The following is a 13,123-nucleotide window of genomic DNA, read 5'->3' as shown; positions in this document are numbered from 1 at the left end:
AAGGTACAATTTACATTAACGCAAGAATTGTTAGCGATTTGAATGAACGATAATTTTTGTATAACATGCTGTTCATTTATGCCATATATAACATATACACACAACGTTCATTGCTACTGTACATGTATGCCATAATTGACTGACACTTAGGCACAGACTAAATAGCAATCGACCCATTTACCCCTGACTTTATTAATGACATTAACAGCGCTGTCATTGGCTGAACAGCAAACTGATTTTAATTATATCTCTTCTGATTGGTTGTTTTAATTGTGCAATTGCCCTTTTCGACCACGCGATTCTCCCACTATGAAAGGCGTATATAAATCACCTGTTCCCTTCGCTGTTCATTTTCATTATACTCATTTGTGTCTCCTACATTTTACCGTCTACTACAGTCCACAGTCCGCAGTCCACAGTCCACTACTTCAATGTCCGCAATCATCTCTGCAGTTAGATTTTTTTCTCACCGCGCGCCAATCGTGCAATCTTCAAAGACAAACTTCGTCATGTTCTCCTATCTCGCTTTAGGAATGACTCTCCCGTTTGCTCTTCCTTTAAGATCAAAGTTGAACCACGAGTCATCTCCAAGAGTCACATTCCGTTATAGCTCAGTCGCTCATTGCCCATAGACTATTCTTTAATGATACAAAGACTATAAAGGCTGGTTGGATTGGTAGTATGGCGCATTTGTTGGAATCTTACGCACAATTACGTGGAGTTTTGGGTTATTGTTTGGATTATATAATTTACACTTAATTTTTGTATATAGCACTATTATTGTATTCTTTTGCTGCTCTTAAGTACGTTTGTCGTATTGTCCCAATTACGTAGAGCATTTATATTGCGTTCTAATGCGCTTACTATCATTAGTGGGCACAACTCATCTGCGGCTGAACTGATGTGTATCATTCATTGTACATTATCGCACCTACTCTAACTCACTAGCACTAACATCGTTTTCATCAACAGACACGATCGCGTCAGCAGGTTTCCACACCTGCAACAAATTATCTTCAGCCGCACTGGCAATGACCCACGGCATGGTCGGACTCCACGAAAAGTCACTGATCCGGTTAGTATGTCCGCCGTGGATAAACACCAGCTCTGGCGGCCCATCCTCGGCGTCTTCCGGGCTCTGCTCCTGACCGATTCGACTGACGTCCCACAGAAACACCCGGCGGTCGTGACTCGCACTTGCCAGAATGGTCTCGTCATGCGGCGACCACTGCACGGACGTGACGTCGTCGTTGTGCCCCTGCAGCGAATGCAGACAGATGCTCAGTTTCCGCAGATCCCACAGCGCGACGGTCTTGTCCGCAGAGCCGGTCGCGAGAATGTACTCCGACGCTGGGTTAAACGCAATTGCGTTGATAGCCTCGGTATGGCCGTCAACTTTCTGCACCGGTGTCGCGGACGCGGACCGGGTATCGTGGATCTGGATTGTCAGATCGTCAGACACAGACCCGAACAGCGAGTCGTGCAGCGCGTGCCATGACACGTCGTTCACAATCGCGCTGTGGGTCGTGAACTTCATCGTCGGAGTCAACGTCGCATTGGCTTTGGAGTACGTGTTGACGTCCCACAGCGCAACTGTCGTGTCTTCCGATCCAGTCAGTAAATGGCCCTGCTTTCTGCCGTTCCATGATAGACCGTAGCCTTCCTTTGTGTGTCCAACCAGCCGCATGTCTGGCCGACAGACTCCAGTTGGCTGTAACGAGTGCTTGGTCCGGTCAAACACCAGCACATCGCCTGACACACTCATGGTCGCGATGATGTCTGGGTTCTGTGGCATGTACCGTGCTCTATTGACCTCGCCTTCGTGGTCGATCCGCTGCTGAATCGAAATCCGCGCTGCTTCAGAAGGTGCATGCCCACCAATTTCTACTCTGTCAGACCAGTAACATACACAGTAAACAGAACATACCTTCTTTATCTTCATCGTACTGCCGTAAATCTAAAGGCTCATCCATATTTGGCATATTCACATGCACAATCTGTAAATAATTCTGATCATTGCCTGACGTATGAGTTCCCAACAATAGCCGATGAGTCGAGTATCCTTTCCCCGGGTGGCTGCTCATTAGTATCACTCAATTGACACTACTCTGTCACATACTCTTCTTTGTCTGGAAACCATTGAGTCGTAAGTGTGGGCCATTCTAAAGCGGACGAAATCACGAGATCATAAAGAAACGGCGAATTTTTTTTCCAAATCTTGTATTCTGCCCTCTAATCAGCACCTTGACATTTTGCTTGAACTGACTCCAGACTGACCTTCGTTTATGATTCTTTCACTGACCAGACTTTCCTCTGCAATTCGTTCCTGATCGTCCACTAAACGCGTCAAATTCATTCAAACAAAAAAAACGCGTAAAATACTTTCAATATCAACGTCGTCAACATCAACCATGTTTATTGGACCAGGTGCCATGTTCCATTTATCTCTGCGCTTGATTGATTTCTGAATTTGCTCGTAGTCGAAGGGGTCTTCTTCACGCGACTATCCGGGGTTAGGGTGGGGCAAATTGTTTAATTTAACATTCTAGGAGTAGGGTAGGGTTACTTCGCGTCTCATTTTTGAACTGAATCCGACAAAGATTCATGTTCACTACAAAATGGATCAGGACGCGGTTGGAGGGACACTACATCGCGAGCCATTAAAGAAGCCACGACTAAATGGTATGACATATGATTACTTTACTAACTACTGCTAACAACAAGTACAGGCCGGATCCATAAGCGACCACTGACTGAATCTGATTTGATTGTTGCTCGAGGCAAAGGCAACGTATATTTTCGCGTCTCTGCCAAATCTCCATTCATCTCGTTACTCAAGCGTGCAAAAAAGGAAGTCGTCAAAGTGCATACTGATAAGGTTGACACGGTAGTACTGATGGGGTTGAGTCATGCGATTGAGAAGACGTTATCGCTCGGGCTACGATTTCAAGCCATGGGATACATTATCCGGGTCGAGACCGAGACGATTGTTGTCAAGGACGATTTTGAGCCTTCGGATGTGGATTCTGAGTGGACGACGCTTAATCGTGAAGTCAGTCTGATTAAAGTCAGGATCAGTGCCAGATCAGCTGAAGATAAGAAAAAGGTATTGGTTGATATTGATGACTAAAACAAAGCGGAAAATTAACTGGTGGTTACGGTACGGAGTTACGGAATTGTGTATAATAAATAAATCTACGCCTTTGCAAACCCACTCGCGTAGCTCACACTCGACTCACCAACGTTCTTGATCCGACTACTCTGTTTGTACTGAACCCAATACAACTTTCCAAATTGGTACTTCAACGCCTCTTCGCCCGTCAAGTGCTGCTCCGCCACAACTTCTGCCGGACCAGACCTGTCAGCCGGCTTGCGCTGGTCCATCGTCAGTTCAACGCCTTTACTCCGCGCGTACTCGACACCAGCAATCAACACTCCGAGCGGGTGCCGGCCACAGATGGTGTTATTCGTGTGCGCAAGGTACTGTGTCCACTCGTCATGGTTACCCCCGTTCGAGACATCCATGCCTTTGTAATCTAACATCTCGATCGACCTGTATATCGGGATCTCAGGCTTGACCCGGCTCCGCGACCCGAGCGTTTGTACCTGTGTGCAGTTGGAGTCTTCGACGTACGCAGTATACCCAAACCGACTCCCCCAGTGGCAGAAATCAGACGAGATCACAAACCCATTTGCTGGGTCTTTCAAATACTGCGCCAAGATCTTTCCATACTCAACTTCGGACGCAGGGTTAAGGGCACCGACCATAATCGGTACAAGCGGACGCACTCCACCAGGCGACCTACCTTGTCAGTACAATTCCCCACGACGACTGACTAGTCATACTCTGATAAAATCTTATAAATATATGGCAAATGCATTTCCAGCGAATGTTCATTCTCATCCACAGTACGTGACATCCTCTGAAACTTGCCAGTATCAAGCAACTCTCCTATCGCTATAACCATCTCAGTATAAAATCTACCTTCCTGCAGCATCACTTACTCTCAACATCAATCGGGATATTCCCCAATGGCGTCTCATACTCTGAGCACTGTGACAATGCACATGTAGCAAGATACATATGATGCGACGGTCCTAGCAAAAACACTCGTTCACTCCAATAGTCAGCACTTATCTCTCCCTTCATACCCCGCGCACGACATACATCTTTGACACGTCCCAGGACTTATACGCCCACGCAGCCGTCGGTCCAGAGTACGAATACCCAGCATGCCTATTCTCAATCAGTCACAGTGCACCATACCACACAATCACTCATACGGAGCAACAATTATTCGAGCATCAGGAACAGGCAGCGGTCCATGCTCAAATGAGGCAGCAGGCACGTTCGCGAGAAACTCCGTCAGTTGGCGGTCAAGTTTCGGTCCGTCGCCCAAATACCACGATCCTGCGTGAGTCGCGTTTCTGACTATGCTTTTATTCATCTTTAATCACTCCCGTACGTGCCTTGAGTGAATACGCAAGTAATGGCCTTTAAGTATCGAGTTTGCGCTACATCTAAAGGAATAGGGGTCATCATCAAAACGCCAATGTCAAACCAGATGTGGAATCGCACTAGCACTAACCGTATTCGTACTAGTATACTGTACCCCTGAAACTTTGCAGTACACCTGCATCTTCAAATCATGCAAATAAAATAAATTTCTACCCAACACCAACGTAATCTTCATGACAAAACAACCCGAAGTCGCTCGACAAACGGTATAAGCAATTTCGGAATCTCCACAATCTCAGGCTTCATCGGCTCCCCGTGCCGTCCACCCCGTCGGCTTCGTCGCAGCCGGGCTCGCCGCTCGTACTCGACCGGGTCCAGCATGTCGTCGTCATCATCGTCTTCGCTCTCGTCGCCGAGATTGGACTGGTCGACTGCAAACTCAGCCAGGTCGTCGTCCCGTAAACCGAAATCCCCGCCTTTCAACAACTGCGGGATCGTGGCCTTCCACTCTGCCTCCTCGATATCGGCCTCTGCGTCCTCAACATCGTCCGCATTGTCTCCACCGCCAGGACCTTCGCGGAGCCTGTCTCGCATTTTTTTCTCCTGCCATGACTTCCGCTGCTGATTCCACTCAATCATCGCGTCAATCTCCTTCATCAACTTGCCCTTGTCAACAGGGTCGGAAGCTTCGATGACATTGACATCGGTCGCGTAGTTAAACAACTCGTTCATGTCCATCGTGTTTTTCGGGCCTTCACGCAAAAACTGTAAGATGTCCTCGATCCAGACCATGAGTTTTGTAAATAGGCCGTTATCGTGCACGTGTACTTCATGCACGAACCTGTAGAATGACTGCTGGTGCCTCTCACACAGGTCCACAAATTTTTGTACCAGCACGTTGGCGTCCATGGTCGTGTTTTCTGCACACTCGTCCACGGTCTTAATCAGATCGTCCACAAACGCCGCGACATCAGTCACACTAATCAGTCAGTACTTATTCTCCCAAATATAAAATTTACTCACGAGTTGTGAACGCTGGCAGATTTGTAAACCTTGACCAATGGCTGATAGAACATGGTAAACACGTCTTTCAGCAGCTCAATCGTGACACGCTCACCGGTCAACGATAAAATCATATCCTTATCCCGTTTTCGCATCATCAGCTTCAACAGCGACTTCAGGTTTGAGAAATACCGGACCTGGTCGTCGACTTCGACCGTCACGTCGTCGACCGCCAGGTTCCACGCGATCCACGAGTTAATAATTCCACCGACTACGCCGACGTCAATCGGCGGCTGAATCTCGTCGGTCTTAGCGATTGCGACAATGATGTCGATATCCTCGTAGTCGGCCTCCCAATTGATTTGGTCGCGCACGTCTTGTTCGGCGTCGATGTATCTCTGGATTCGGTCGCACAACGCTTGGTTCTTGATTTTCTGCCGAACAACCTGGATCGCGCGCTCTTGAACTTTTACATCCTCATATAATGCGATGTATAGAATCCGCTGGAGTAGTGATTTCTGTCCAAACGGCTGCGCCAGAAACAAGTCCAAAACGGATTTCATCATTGACACCGGGTTTGAAAACCGGATCACGTTCTTTAGCAGCGCGTACGGCATCATGCTGTGAATCCGTCTAGTCTGCGCCAGCATTTCCGACGCGTTGTCTTGTCCCACAAACAAATGATAAATCGTCGCTGCAGTCTCGATCCGGGCCCATTCCGCGAACCGCTGGTACTGCGGCGACAGGTCCGCAATGTTGTCCTTCTCTCTAATCTCGGCAAAGAACTTGGACAGTCCGTCCTGCTGGATCAGGTCCCGCTTGAACTCGGTCATGAAACGGTCGAGCTCGCGCGCGCGCTGAGACGCAATCTGGTAAAACTTGAACTGCTCTTCCAACCGTGCACTGTCACTGTCGTGCCGGTGCCGGATGTCGTCGATTTCGTCCGGGGTCAGGGTAGCGTACGTGAACGAGCGGTCACTCAGAAAGTGCCGGAAGATGTCAGACTCGGCCACGGCGACAATAGTCACAAGTGACCGCAGAAACGCACGCAGTGAGAGCCGTTGCAACTCGCCTTCAAGCTTGAATGTATTACGCGCAGAGTTATTCAAATCAATTTCTTCTTTGATACTTCCACTGTCTCGCTTACCATGTGTCAAAGGTGAAGACGGCGAAGGCGGGACAGGCGGAGACGACAGCGCAGGCACCGACGCAGACGACCGTTTGGTCAACGACCGTTTCGACGGTTTGTGAGTCGGTTTCTTTGATAAAGACGGGGTCATTTTTGGGCTGGTGTTGAAAGACGGCGACGCGCTTGAGGACGACGACGTCTCAGACGGCACACGCGAAACTGAGCTTCGGGGCGAGTAGTCTTCTAAGATCTTATCTTCGTCGTCAATGCTGAAGGCCGAAACTGCTGCCGAAGCTGGCGCGGACTGGGTCTGGTCTTCGTTGACGACGCCGAAATGCTTGTTTTTCAATGGCACGCGCGGTAAAGTTTTTTCAGGGAATGCATGTAGTAAATGCTGATGTAGGTCGCGGAACTCGGCGTATCTGCGGGACACGTAAATGTCGCTTCTACCCGTTTGCCGTGTCCGGACTAAAAACTCCTACCCCCAGTTAGCGGGTGAAATACGAGCTTAATAGTGAAGTATACCAGATGCGAATGCTTGCCAATGCGTTTTTTCTCCTGGACAACGCGGACACCGACCACATTAATCTCAAACCCGTTGATCGGATGCCCATCGGGCGCGTTCTCAAGCATAAACCGCTCCTTATCGTCCGTCTTTGGTACGGCAGGTGCAATTTGGTTTGTAAGCCCGGTCGTCGTGGTCCCAAGATCGACGTCGTCTACCTGGACTCCCTTTTCGCGCCCGCTGGCTGTCCGTATGCCGGACGACATCATAATCTCAATTAGTTTCTGGATCTTAAAAGCAAGTCGCTTGCGTTTCGTCTCTTCGCTACGGTCTGCTGTCGTGCTTATGCGCTTAGTCGAGAACGATTCCCAGAACGTCTGGACTTTTTCTTGCCAGAATTCGACTTCTTTATCTGGGTCAAGAAACGGGAAGTTGCGGACATGCTTGACAAATGTATGCCTTAGAATCGGGAACTCAGATTGACTCGGTGCGATTTCTTTGGTCGACGAAGGCGTGATTGTTGAGGCCTTGAAGAACCCTCCCTTCCTAGTCTTTCCTTTCTCTGCTCTGAACGGAGCTCCAAACCTTCTTAGTGAGTAAGGTAAGCTCAATTCATTAATTTCCTTCTCGAGCTCTAAGGAAATGAGTTCTTTCTTAAGATAATGTTCCTGCTGCCCGGTTAATACGGCGAAAGTATCATCATGTTCAGTCATTATCAATTGAAACTTGTTTTCCACTTATAACAGTCAGACCACAAGCTGTCTGTGCTTATTCAGCACACTTTTGTATAGCGACACACGAATTGACTCGAGTGAATTAATTAAAGTGCTGTTGAACACCCTTCTAGATCTGTGCGCTTGTGCATTTATTTACTATATTGACGTTTAAGTTCTGCTCTTGGGAATGAGCCGCAACCATCGGCGGAGCCCCTACCAACCCAACATCCACTTGTTCATACACGAATCTCATGAAAATGCTCATATATTTAAACAACATACTTTTAAATCCCAATAAAACAAAACTCTTAACGATGACTGGTCTTACCAATACCTCTCTTGCCCGCAAACAAATGTTTAGGCATCGCGTCGGTGTAATGACGATCTGCTTCTCCCGCCCGTCCCTGCCGGTTCCGTTCTCTCCGGTGCATCTTCTCGATCCGGTCTGCTTTAGCCCGCAACGCATTCGTAGCAAGTCCAGCGTCGAATCTCGACGGCGCAACGCTCGACGAAGGGGTACGTACCCGTGACTTGGACCGAGCTGCCTCAGACATGATGACATCGACACCGCCTTCGGTGCGCGGCGCACGGTCGTCCGACCGGCCGCGAGCACGCTCGCTGATCTCGCTGTGGTCGATGTGGATGTTTTCAAGATGGTCCTCCATCTGGGACAAAGTCTTCTTTTGCTTGGGACGAGGAATGATGGCCCGATTGCGTAACGCCTTCCGGGACCGGTTCTCGTTCGCAATCAAAATCTTCTTTTCCCGAATCCATGCTGCCTTCATCCGGATATCAGCGTCTTCCTCGGTCTCAAAGATCTCATCGTCAGAATCATCGTAGAACCCTTCCTGCTCTAACCGTTCTTCCTCTGCCTCTAGCATCTTTAACTTGCGCGAAATATCGGGGTCAAAGAAGTCGTAAACGTTCTTGCCGTTAAGCACTTCGGGAATTACATCGTTCTTCCACTCCTCGTCTTCAAGCATGTACTTGTCCTTCAAGTTAATGTTGTACACACCCGGTCCGCCTTCCTCGGCCTCGACATCCCGAGCGAGTTTCCGCCGTTCAGGGTCTTCAGGATCGTACTTGCGAAGCGACGCAATACCTTCCGGAATATACGCCGGGCGCTCGGTAGTATCACGTGCAACGGGCTGGGCCAAATGGATCTTGTTGAGCACACCGCTGACCTTGGAACCCTTCATTTTTTGCTCAATACGAGCGGCCAAGAGCTTGTCACAGGCGTGGTTACGGACCTCCATCAAGTTGAGCTCGAGGTGGCACGAAAGCTGCATGGTCTCGACATTAGGCTCAGACGTGACAGTCTCTAGGAGTGCCTGACGCTCGGCATCCAAATCTTCAGGCTTCAAGATATCAATCTTGTTGATGACAACCATAACTTGCTTGTTTGCAAACAGTGGCTTGATTGAATGGTACAGATGGACTTGAGCCTCAACAGAAAATCCGCATTGTTCAGACAAGTCCATAAAATACAAAACGCACGACCGCAAATGCGCAATGGCAGTGATACTCTGCATCTCGATCGTGTTCATCTCCTCGAGCGGATGGTCGAGAATTCCGGGCGTGTCAATGGCCTGGAATCGAAGATATTTGTAGTCAAAATGTCCGACGTAGAGTGATTTGGTCGTGAACGCATATGGCTGAACATCAACCTCGGCCCGAGTGATGGACTTGAGGAACGAAGACTTGCCAACGTTAGGGTATCCGCAAATCACCAATGTGCGTGTATTGGGATCAATAGCAGGCAGACGGCCAAGATGCTGACGGACTTGTTCCAAATACAAAAGCGAGTCTTTCAGTCTTTTAATAATAGTCGCCATTCTACCCATTCCTGCTCTCTTGAGCTGCTTGCACTGGAACAAAGACTGTCCAAACTTCAATAATCTAACGTAATCACGCGATACCTGCTCGATCAAGTGCTTAGCCATAGACAATTGTGACAATGCGATCTTGTAATGATCACGATCGTAAAGCGTGTTGAGTAAATCCTGGTGAAATGGATGAACATCATTCAATCTTGGGAAAGAATCCACAATCTCTTGTAGTTTCTCTGTAAAGCCGTCTAAACCCGCCTGTCAGTCCTTATTTCTTTGTCACACTGAACTATCAAGTATCATACCAGCAGTATATCTGACTTTTCTCATATAAAACGCTCGAATTCGAGAAATTTTATAGCCCGGACGAATGACTGTAGGAGTCTTTCTCTGAGTCCTGTTGAGAATTACATCGAGAAACCTTTCAGCTGTCAGTACTAATTCACAATCATGTTAACAAAACAAAACACACTCAGTTGAGTTTGGAACTGGCCCGATATCTTTCCAAGTGACCTTCATTTTTGCCTTCGGTCGTTCGTTCTATTGAAAGTACAAAAATTGCGTGAACCGTTGTTAGTCGTTGGGACTTCGCAAAATTTTCTCCCACTTAAATTAGAGTTTTTTGAATAGAGCTTAATAGTGCATATATGTCGCGAACCGTGTGTGCATATTGAGCCGCACATCCTTAGACTGGAGACTTACACACTCCTCAATCACCAACTTGTTCCAAACTCACAGCAAAATAAGCAATGGCTACTTTTCCGGTACTTCCTTCAAGTTCAGAAGAAGACATTGACCGTCCGAGGAGTATTTTAAAGAATCCCCCCGCTCCTGAACTTTACCAGATCCCAGCGCCTCCAGTAGATCATGACATTGTGAAGCAGAACACCCGGGTAAACGCAGCCCAACACAGCGACCACAGTAACATCCGCCGCCGTCTGTCAACCGCGACCTCTTCTCCCGGCGGTGGTGGTGCTGATGAGGACGGGGAGTCTGGTGCGAGGCTGAAATGGGATGAGGCGAATATATACTTAACTGAGCAGGAACGGACGGCGACTATGAAAATCACAGAGCCAAAGACTCCGTATGCGCATTCCGTTGACATGGATCTTGAAGACGACGAGATTGATGCGCTGGATTACTCGGCAGAAATGACGCTGAACGGGGTGAACGGTGTAAAGAAAATGAAAGAGGACGTCCCGAGTTTGGATCTGGGTGAGCCAGAAGAAACCGTGCCGGTGCCGAGGTTTTCGAGTGCTACCATTGTGAGCGACGAGGGCGAGCGCAGGATCAGTCTGGATGAACAGGAAGGACCGGTTGAGAATTTACCAGAAGATGAAGAAGAAAAACACAAGAGGTTCGAAGAAATGCGAAAACGGCATTATGAGATGAAAGACGCATTGAAATTGGCACATCAACTACAAGTGCAGCACGAAGATGAAGATGACGATGACGATGACGATGATGACGAGTAGATTTTGTCTTCCGTCTCGTTGAATACGAGAGATTGTAATAAAATAATAAAACTCCTATAATACATCACAAACTATCCTAAATGCACAGCAAGTTCCAAGTAACTTATTTCTTTCGCTTTTCGTCGTCATCTTTACTGCTAGAAGGCCAGAATTTGTCCAAAAATGACTTGACCTTGTTGTCTTTGTTGGACATGTACTGATCGATCAGCTCTCTTGTCTTCTCAAAAGATTCCAACCCAGATTTTCCTAGTGAATCTGCTGTTGTGACAAGAATATCTGACGCCCGCTTGATGTAATCTGCCTCGTTAGACCAATCCTGTGATTTAATCCACGCCTTGATGTCTGTCATAATCGGTTCTTGGTTTGAGTTGTTTTCATCAACTTTTTCGTCGACCGAGCCATCGTCGTAAAACGTCTTAACTTTTTTCATATCTGTTCGCTTGCCGTTTTCATCAATACTTGATGTCACCACGGTACTGTGTCCGATCGGTTTTTTCGGCGCACCGGGGTCTCGTTTTGCTTCCAGAGCCGATTCAAATGGTGGAATAGCACCTGAATCAAAAAGGGACCGCATCAAAAACTGAGGATCAGGCATGTCTTCAAATGGCGACTGCGCTCTCCTGCTAATCTTCCAATTCATGTAATCTTCGAACTTCGTAAATGCTTGATGCTTCGCTGTTGCTTCAGTAATAAAATTTGAGTTTCCTACCAAACAGCGCCAAACTCCCATTGTGTCCCATACTCCGGTTCCGTTACTGACTTTGCAGCGTTGATATTGCTGAGGAGAAGGCACAGGAAACGCCGAGTCGACAAACGAAATTTGATTTGCAAAATTCGAATCCGAATCCGAATCCGAATCTGAAGAAGAAGCTAAAGGAAAACCTGAAGAAGAAGAATCGGAGGAAGCAGAAGACGCAGATAAAGCAGAAGATTCACGAGCAAAAGTCTTGTCGTACTCGTCCCATATTTTATGCCTATTTGCTTGAACTTTGAAAAACATGTTTCGCCTTAAATCTCGGTACCACTCTATGAATGATTGAATAATGGTTTGTGATTTGTCTGAAGCTAATAATGGAGAATACCCTACAGCTGCCGGATCGAATAGTGTTACAGGGAAGAATCGTTGAATTGGCGTTGAGCTCATGTCGACATGATCAGAGAAGAAGAGGGTTTCGTACTGAGAGATGAGCCCATTTGCGTATGATCGTTTGTGCTCCTGAATACGCCGATTTAAGTCTCGAGAATGTTGATTTTGATTTACTGACTGTTCAACGTTATTATTAAAATGGTTATTTTGATGATGATTTTGTCTTCTTTGAAATTCAGCTAATGATATTTTCTTGACTGTTCGTTTTGATTGTTGAGAGTCTTCTTTATTATTTTCCATATTGTCTATGTTCTATATAGCTAGAGGAAGCAAAGGCGAGTAAGAAGAAGGAGGAAGAAGGAGAAGAAGGAGAAGAAGGAGAAGAAGGAGAGGAATAGGTAGGAGGAGGTTTATTTAAATATTGCTATTATTCCAGTGCTCTGCTTATATAAAGCAAGACACACCAATTTAAAGCTGTTTAAAACTGAGGAGAAATTTAGGTGAAAGCCTTGTTTGAACCCGTCGGGAGATTGAAAATTCATGGTCTCCCCACATCGAAGACATTATTATGTGATAAAATATCAAGGGATTTGTGTCATTGTTTATTATATAGCACTATTCAAACATCCATTTGGCCGTTATAATTATCCTATATATGCGATTCAACTGTTCTTTGCTATCCTTTTACTAAATCCACGTCTTTATAGCATTAAATCGTTTGTTTACTAAGCGCACTTTTGACACCAAACCCCTCCTTTCCCAACCTCCCGACATCGGATCCCACTTCGGATACCGGCTAACATCAGACCTCTTCGGCCATTTCACGGTCCGGCCCTTGTTTACCAAACCCCTAACCCACTGTGTCACACTCTAATAACAAAATTTTTTTCTCTTCAGTTTCTTCTTTATCTACAACGCAGC

At 47.1% G+C, this 13,123-nt stretch overlaps 7 protein-coding genes across 7 annotated transcripts; 2 read left to right on the top strand and 5 right to left on the bottom strand.

Annotated features, from left to right (window-relative positions):
* Positions 1–759: 759 nt before the first annotated feature.
* On the bottom strand, positions 760–2,490 carry V1512DRAFT_259573 (WD40-repeat-containing domain protein). The gene is made up of 5 exons (XM_066915676.1): positions 2,383–2,490; positions 2,278–2,337; positions 2,120–2,225; positions 1,928–2,076; positions 760–1,884 (listed from the first exon to the last, which is right to left on the bottom strand). The coding sequence occupies exons 1-5, from the start codon at positions 2,432–2,434 to the stop codon at positions 932–934; spliced, it is 1,320 nt and encodes a 439-aa protein (XP_066773200.1). The 5' UTR covers positions 2,435–2,490; the 3' UTR covers positions 760–931.
* Positions 2,221–3,257, top strand: V1512DRAFT_259572 (uncharacterized protein; the record flags this gene model as incomplete). Its single annotated transcript, XM_066915675.1, has 2 exons — positions 2,221–2,682; positions 2,730–3,257. Coding segments are annotated over exons 1-2 (461 nt in total), but the record flags the coding sequence as incomplete, so codon positions are not given.
* Positions 3,112–4,531, bottom strand: V1512DRAFT_259571 (MEMO1 family). The gene is made up of 5 exons (XM_066915674.1): positions 4,285–4,531; positions 4,169–4,237; positions 4,006–4,118; positions 3,847–3,958; positions 3,112–3,802 (listed from the first exon to the last, which is right to left on the bottom strand). The coding sequence occupies exons 1-5, from the start codon at positions 4,446–4,448 to the stop codon at positions 3,196–3,198; spliced, it is 1,065 nt and encodes a 354-aa protein (XP_066773198.1). The 5' UTR covers positions 4,449–4,531; the 3' UTR covers positions 3,112–3,195.
* Positions 4,532–7,969, bottom strand: V1512DRAFT_259568 (uncharacterized protein). The gene is made up of 3 exons (XM_066915673.1): positions 7,116–7,969; positions 5,483–7,068; positions 4,532–5,438 (listed from the first exon to the last, which is right to left on the bottom strand). The coding sequence occupies exons 1-3, from the start codon at positions 7,806–7,808 to the stop codon at positions 4,691–4,693; spliced, it is 3,027 nt and encodes a 1,008-aa protein (XP_066773197.1). The 5' UTR covers positions 7,809–7,969; the 3' UTR covers positions 4,532–4,690.
* A 91-nt stretch (positions 7,970–8,060) lies between these two features.
* V1512DRAFT_259567 (P-loop containing nucleoside triphosphate hydrolase protein) lies at positions 8,061–10,308 on the bottom strand. Its single transcript, XM_066915672.1, has 3 exons — positions 10,113–10,308; positions 9,946–10,061; positions 8,061–9,888 (listed from the first exon to the last, which is right to left on the bottom strand). Exons 1-3 carry the CDS (start codon positions 10,157–10,159, stop codon positions 8,120–8,122), a joined length of 1,932 nt encoding a protein of 643 aa, XP_066773196.1. The 5' UTR covers positions 10,160–10,308; the 3' UTR covers positions 8,061–8,119.
* Positions 10,309–10,337: 29 nt separating this feature from the next.
* V1512DRAFT_259565 (uncharacterized protein) lies at positions 10,338–11,196 on the top strand. The gene has a single exon (XM_066915671.1). It carries the CDS (start codon positions 10,390–10,392, stop codon positions 11,113–11,115), a length of 726 nt encoding a protein of 241 aa, XP_066773195.1. The 5' UTR covers positions 10,338–10,389; the 3' UTR covers positions 11,116–11,196.
* On the bottom strand, positions 11,148–12,575 carry V1512DRAFT_259564 (uncharacterized protein). Its single transcript, XM_066915670.1, has one exon. It carries the CDS (start codon positions 12,500–12,502, stop codon positions 11,219–11,221), a length of 1,284 nt encoding a protein of 427 aa, XP_066773194.1. The 5' UTR covers positions 12,503–12,575; the 3' UTR covers positions 11,148–11,218.
* Positions 12,576–13,123: the final 548 nt, after the last annotated feature.

The sequence above is a fragment of the Lipomyces arxii genome, assembly GCF_038497795.1.
Source record: "Lipomyces arxii strain Phaff 12-163 unplaced genomic scaffold V1512scaffold_3, whole genome shotgun sequence".
In the NCBI taxonomy this organism is placed as follows: domain Eukaryota; kingdom Fungi; phylum Ascomycota; class Lipomycetes; order Lipomycetales; family Lipomycetaceae; genus Lipomyces; species Lipomyces arxii.
The sequence above is the reverse complement of the archived record's forward strand: the minus strand, read 5'-3'. Positions and strand labels throughout refer to the sequence as shown.

Coding starts and splice junctions, on each gene's coding strand:
- V1512DRAFT_259573 (XM_066915676.1), bottom strand. CDS start 2,434: ATGGCACCTGGTCCAATAAACATGGTTGATGTTGACGACGTTGATATT. Junction 2,226..2,277: donor TGAAAGAATCATAAACGAAG/GTCAGTCTGGAG, acceptor ATTAGAGGGCAG/AATACAAGATTTGGAAAAAA. Junction 2,077..2,119: donor TGGTTTCCAGACAAAGAAGA/GTATGTGACAGA, acceptor ACTAATGAGCAG/CCACCCGGGGAAAGGATACT.
- V1512DRAFT_259571 (XM_066915674.1), bottom strand. CDS start 4,448: ATGAATAAAAGCATAGTCAGAAACGCGACTCACGCAGGATCGTGGTAT. Junction 4,119..4,168: donor TCCTGGGACGTGTCAAAGAT/GTATGTCGTGCG, acceptor TGACTATTGGAG/TGAACGAGTGTTTTTGCTAG. Junction 3,959..4,005: donor TATCCCGATTGATGTTGAGA/GTAAGTGATGCT, acceptor AGATGGTTATAG/CGATAGGAGAGTTGCTTGAT.
- V1512DRAFT_259568 (XM_066915673.1), bottom strand. CDS start 7,808: ATGACTGAACATGATGATACTTTCGCCGTATTAACCGGGCAGCAGGAA. Junction 7,069..7,115: donor TTGGCAAGCATTCGCATCTG/GTATACTTCACT, acceptor AACTGGGGGTAG/GAGTTTTTAGTCCGGACACG. Junction 5,439..5,482: donor TCTGCCAGCGTTCACAACTC/GTGAGTAAATTT, acceptor CTGACTGATTAG/TGTGACTGATGTCGCGGCGT.
- V1512DRAFT_259567 (XM_066915672.1), bottom strand. CDS start 10,159: ATGAAGGTCACTTGGAAAGATATCGGGCCAGTTCCAAACTCAACTGA. Junction 10,062..10,112: donor CCAGTTCCAAACTCAACTGA/GTGTGTTTTGTT, acceptor GACAGCTGAAAG/GTTTCTCGATGTAATTCTCA. Junction 9,889..9,945: donor AAAAGTCAGATATACTGCTG/GTATGATACTTG, acceptor AGGCGGGTTTAG/ACGGCTTTACAGAGAAACTA.
- V1512DRAFT_259565 (XM_066915671.1), top strand. CDS start 10,390: ATGGCTACTTTTCCGGTACTTCCTTCAAGTTCAGAAGAAGACATTGAC.
- V1512DRAFT_259564 (XM_066915670.1), bottom strand. CDS start 12,502: ATGGAAAATAATAAAGAAGACTCTCAACAATCAAAACGAACAGTCAAG.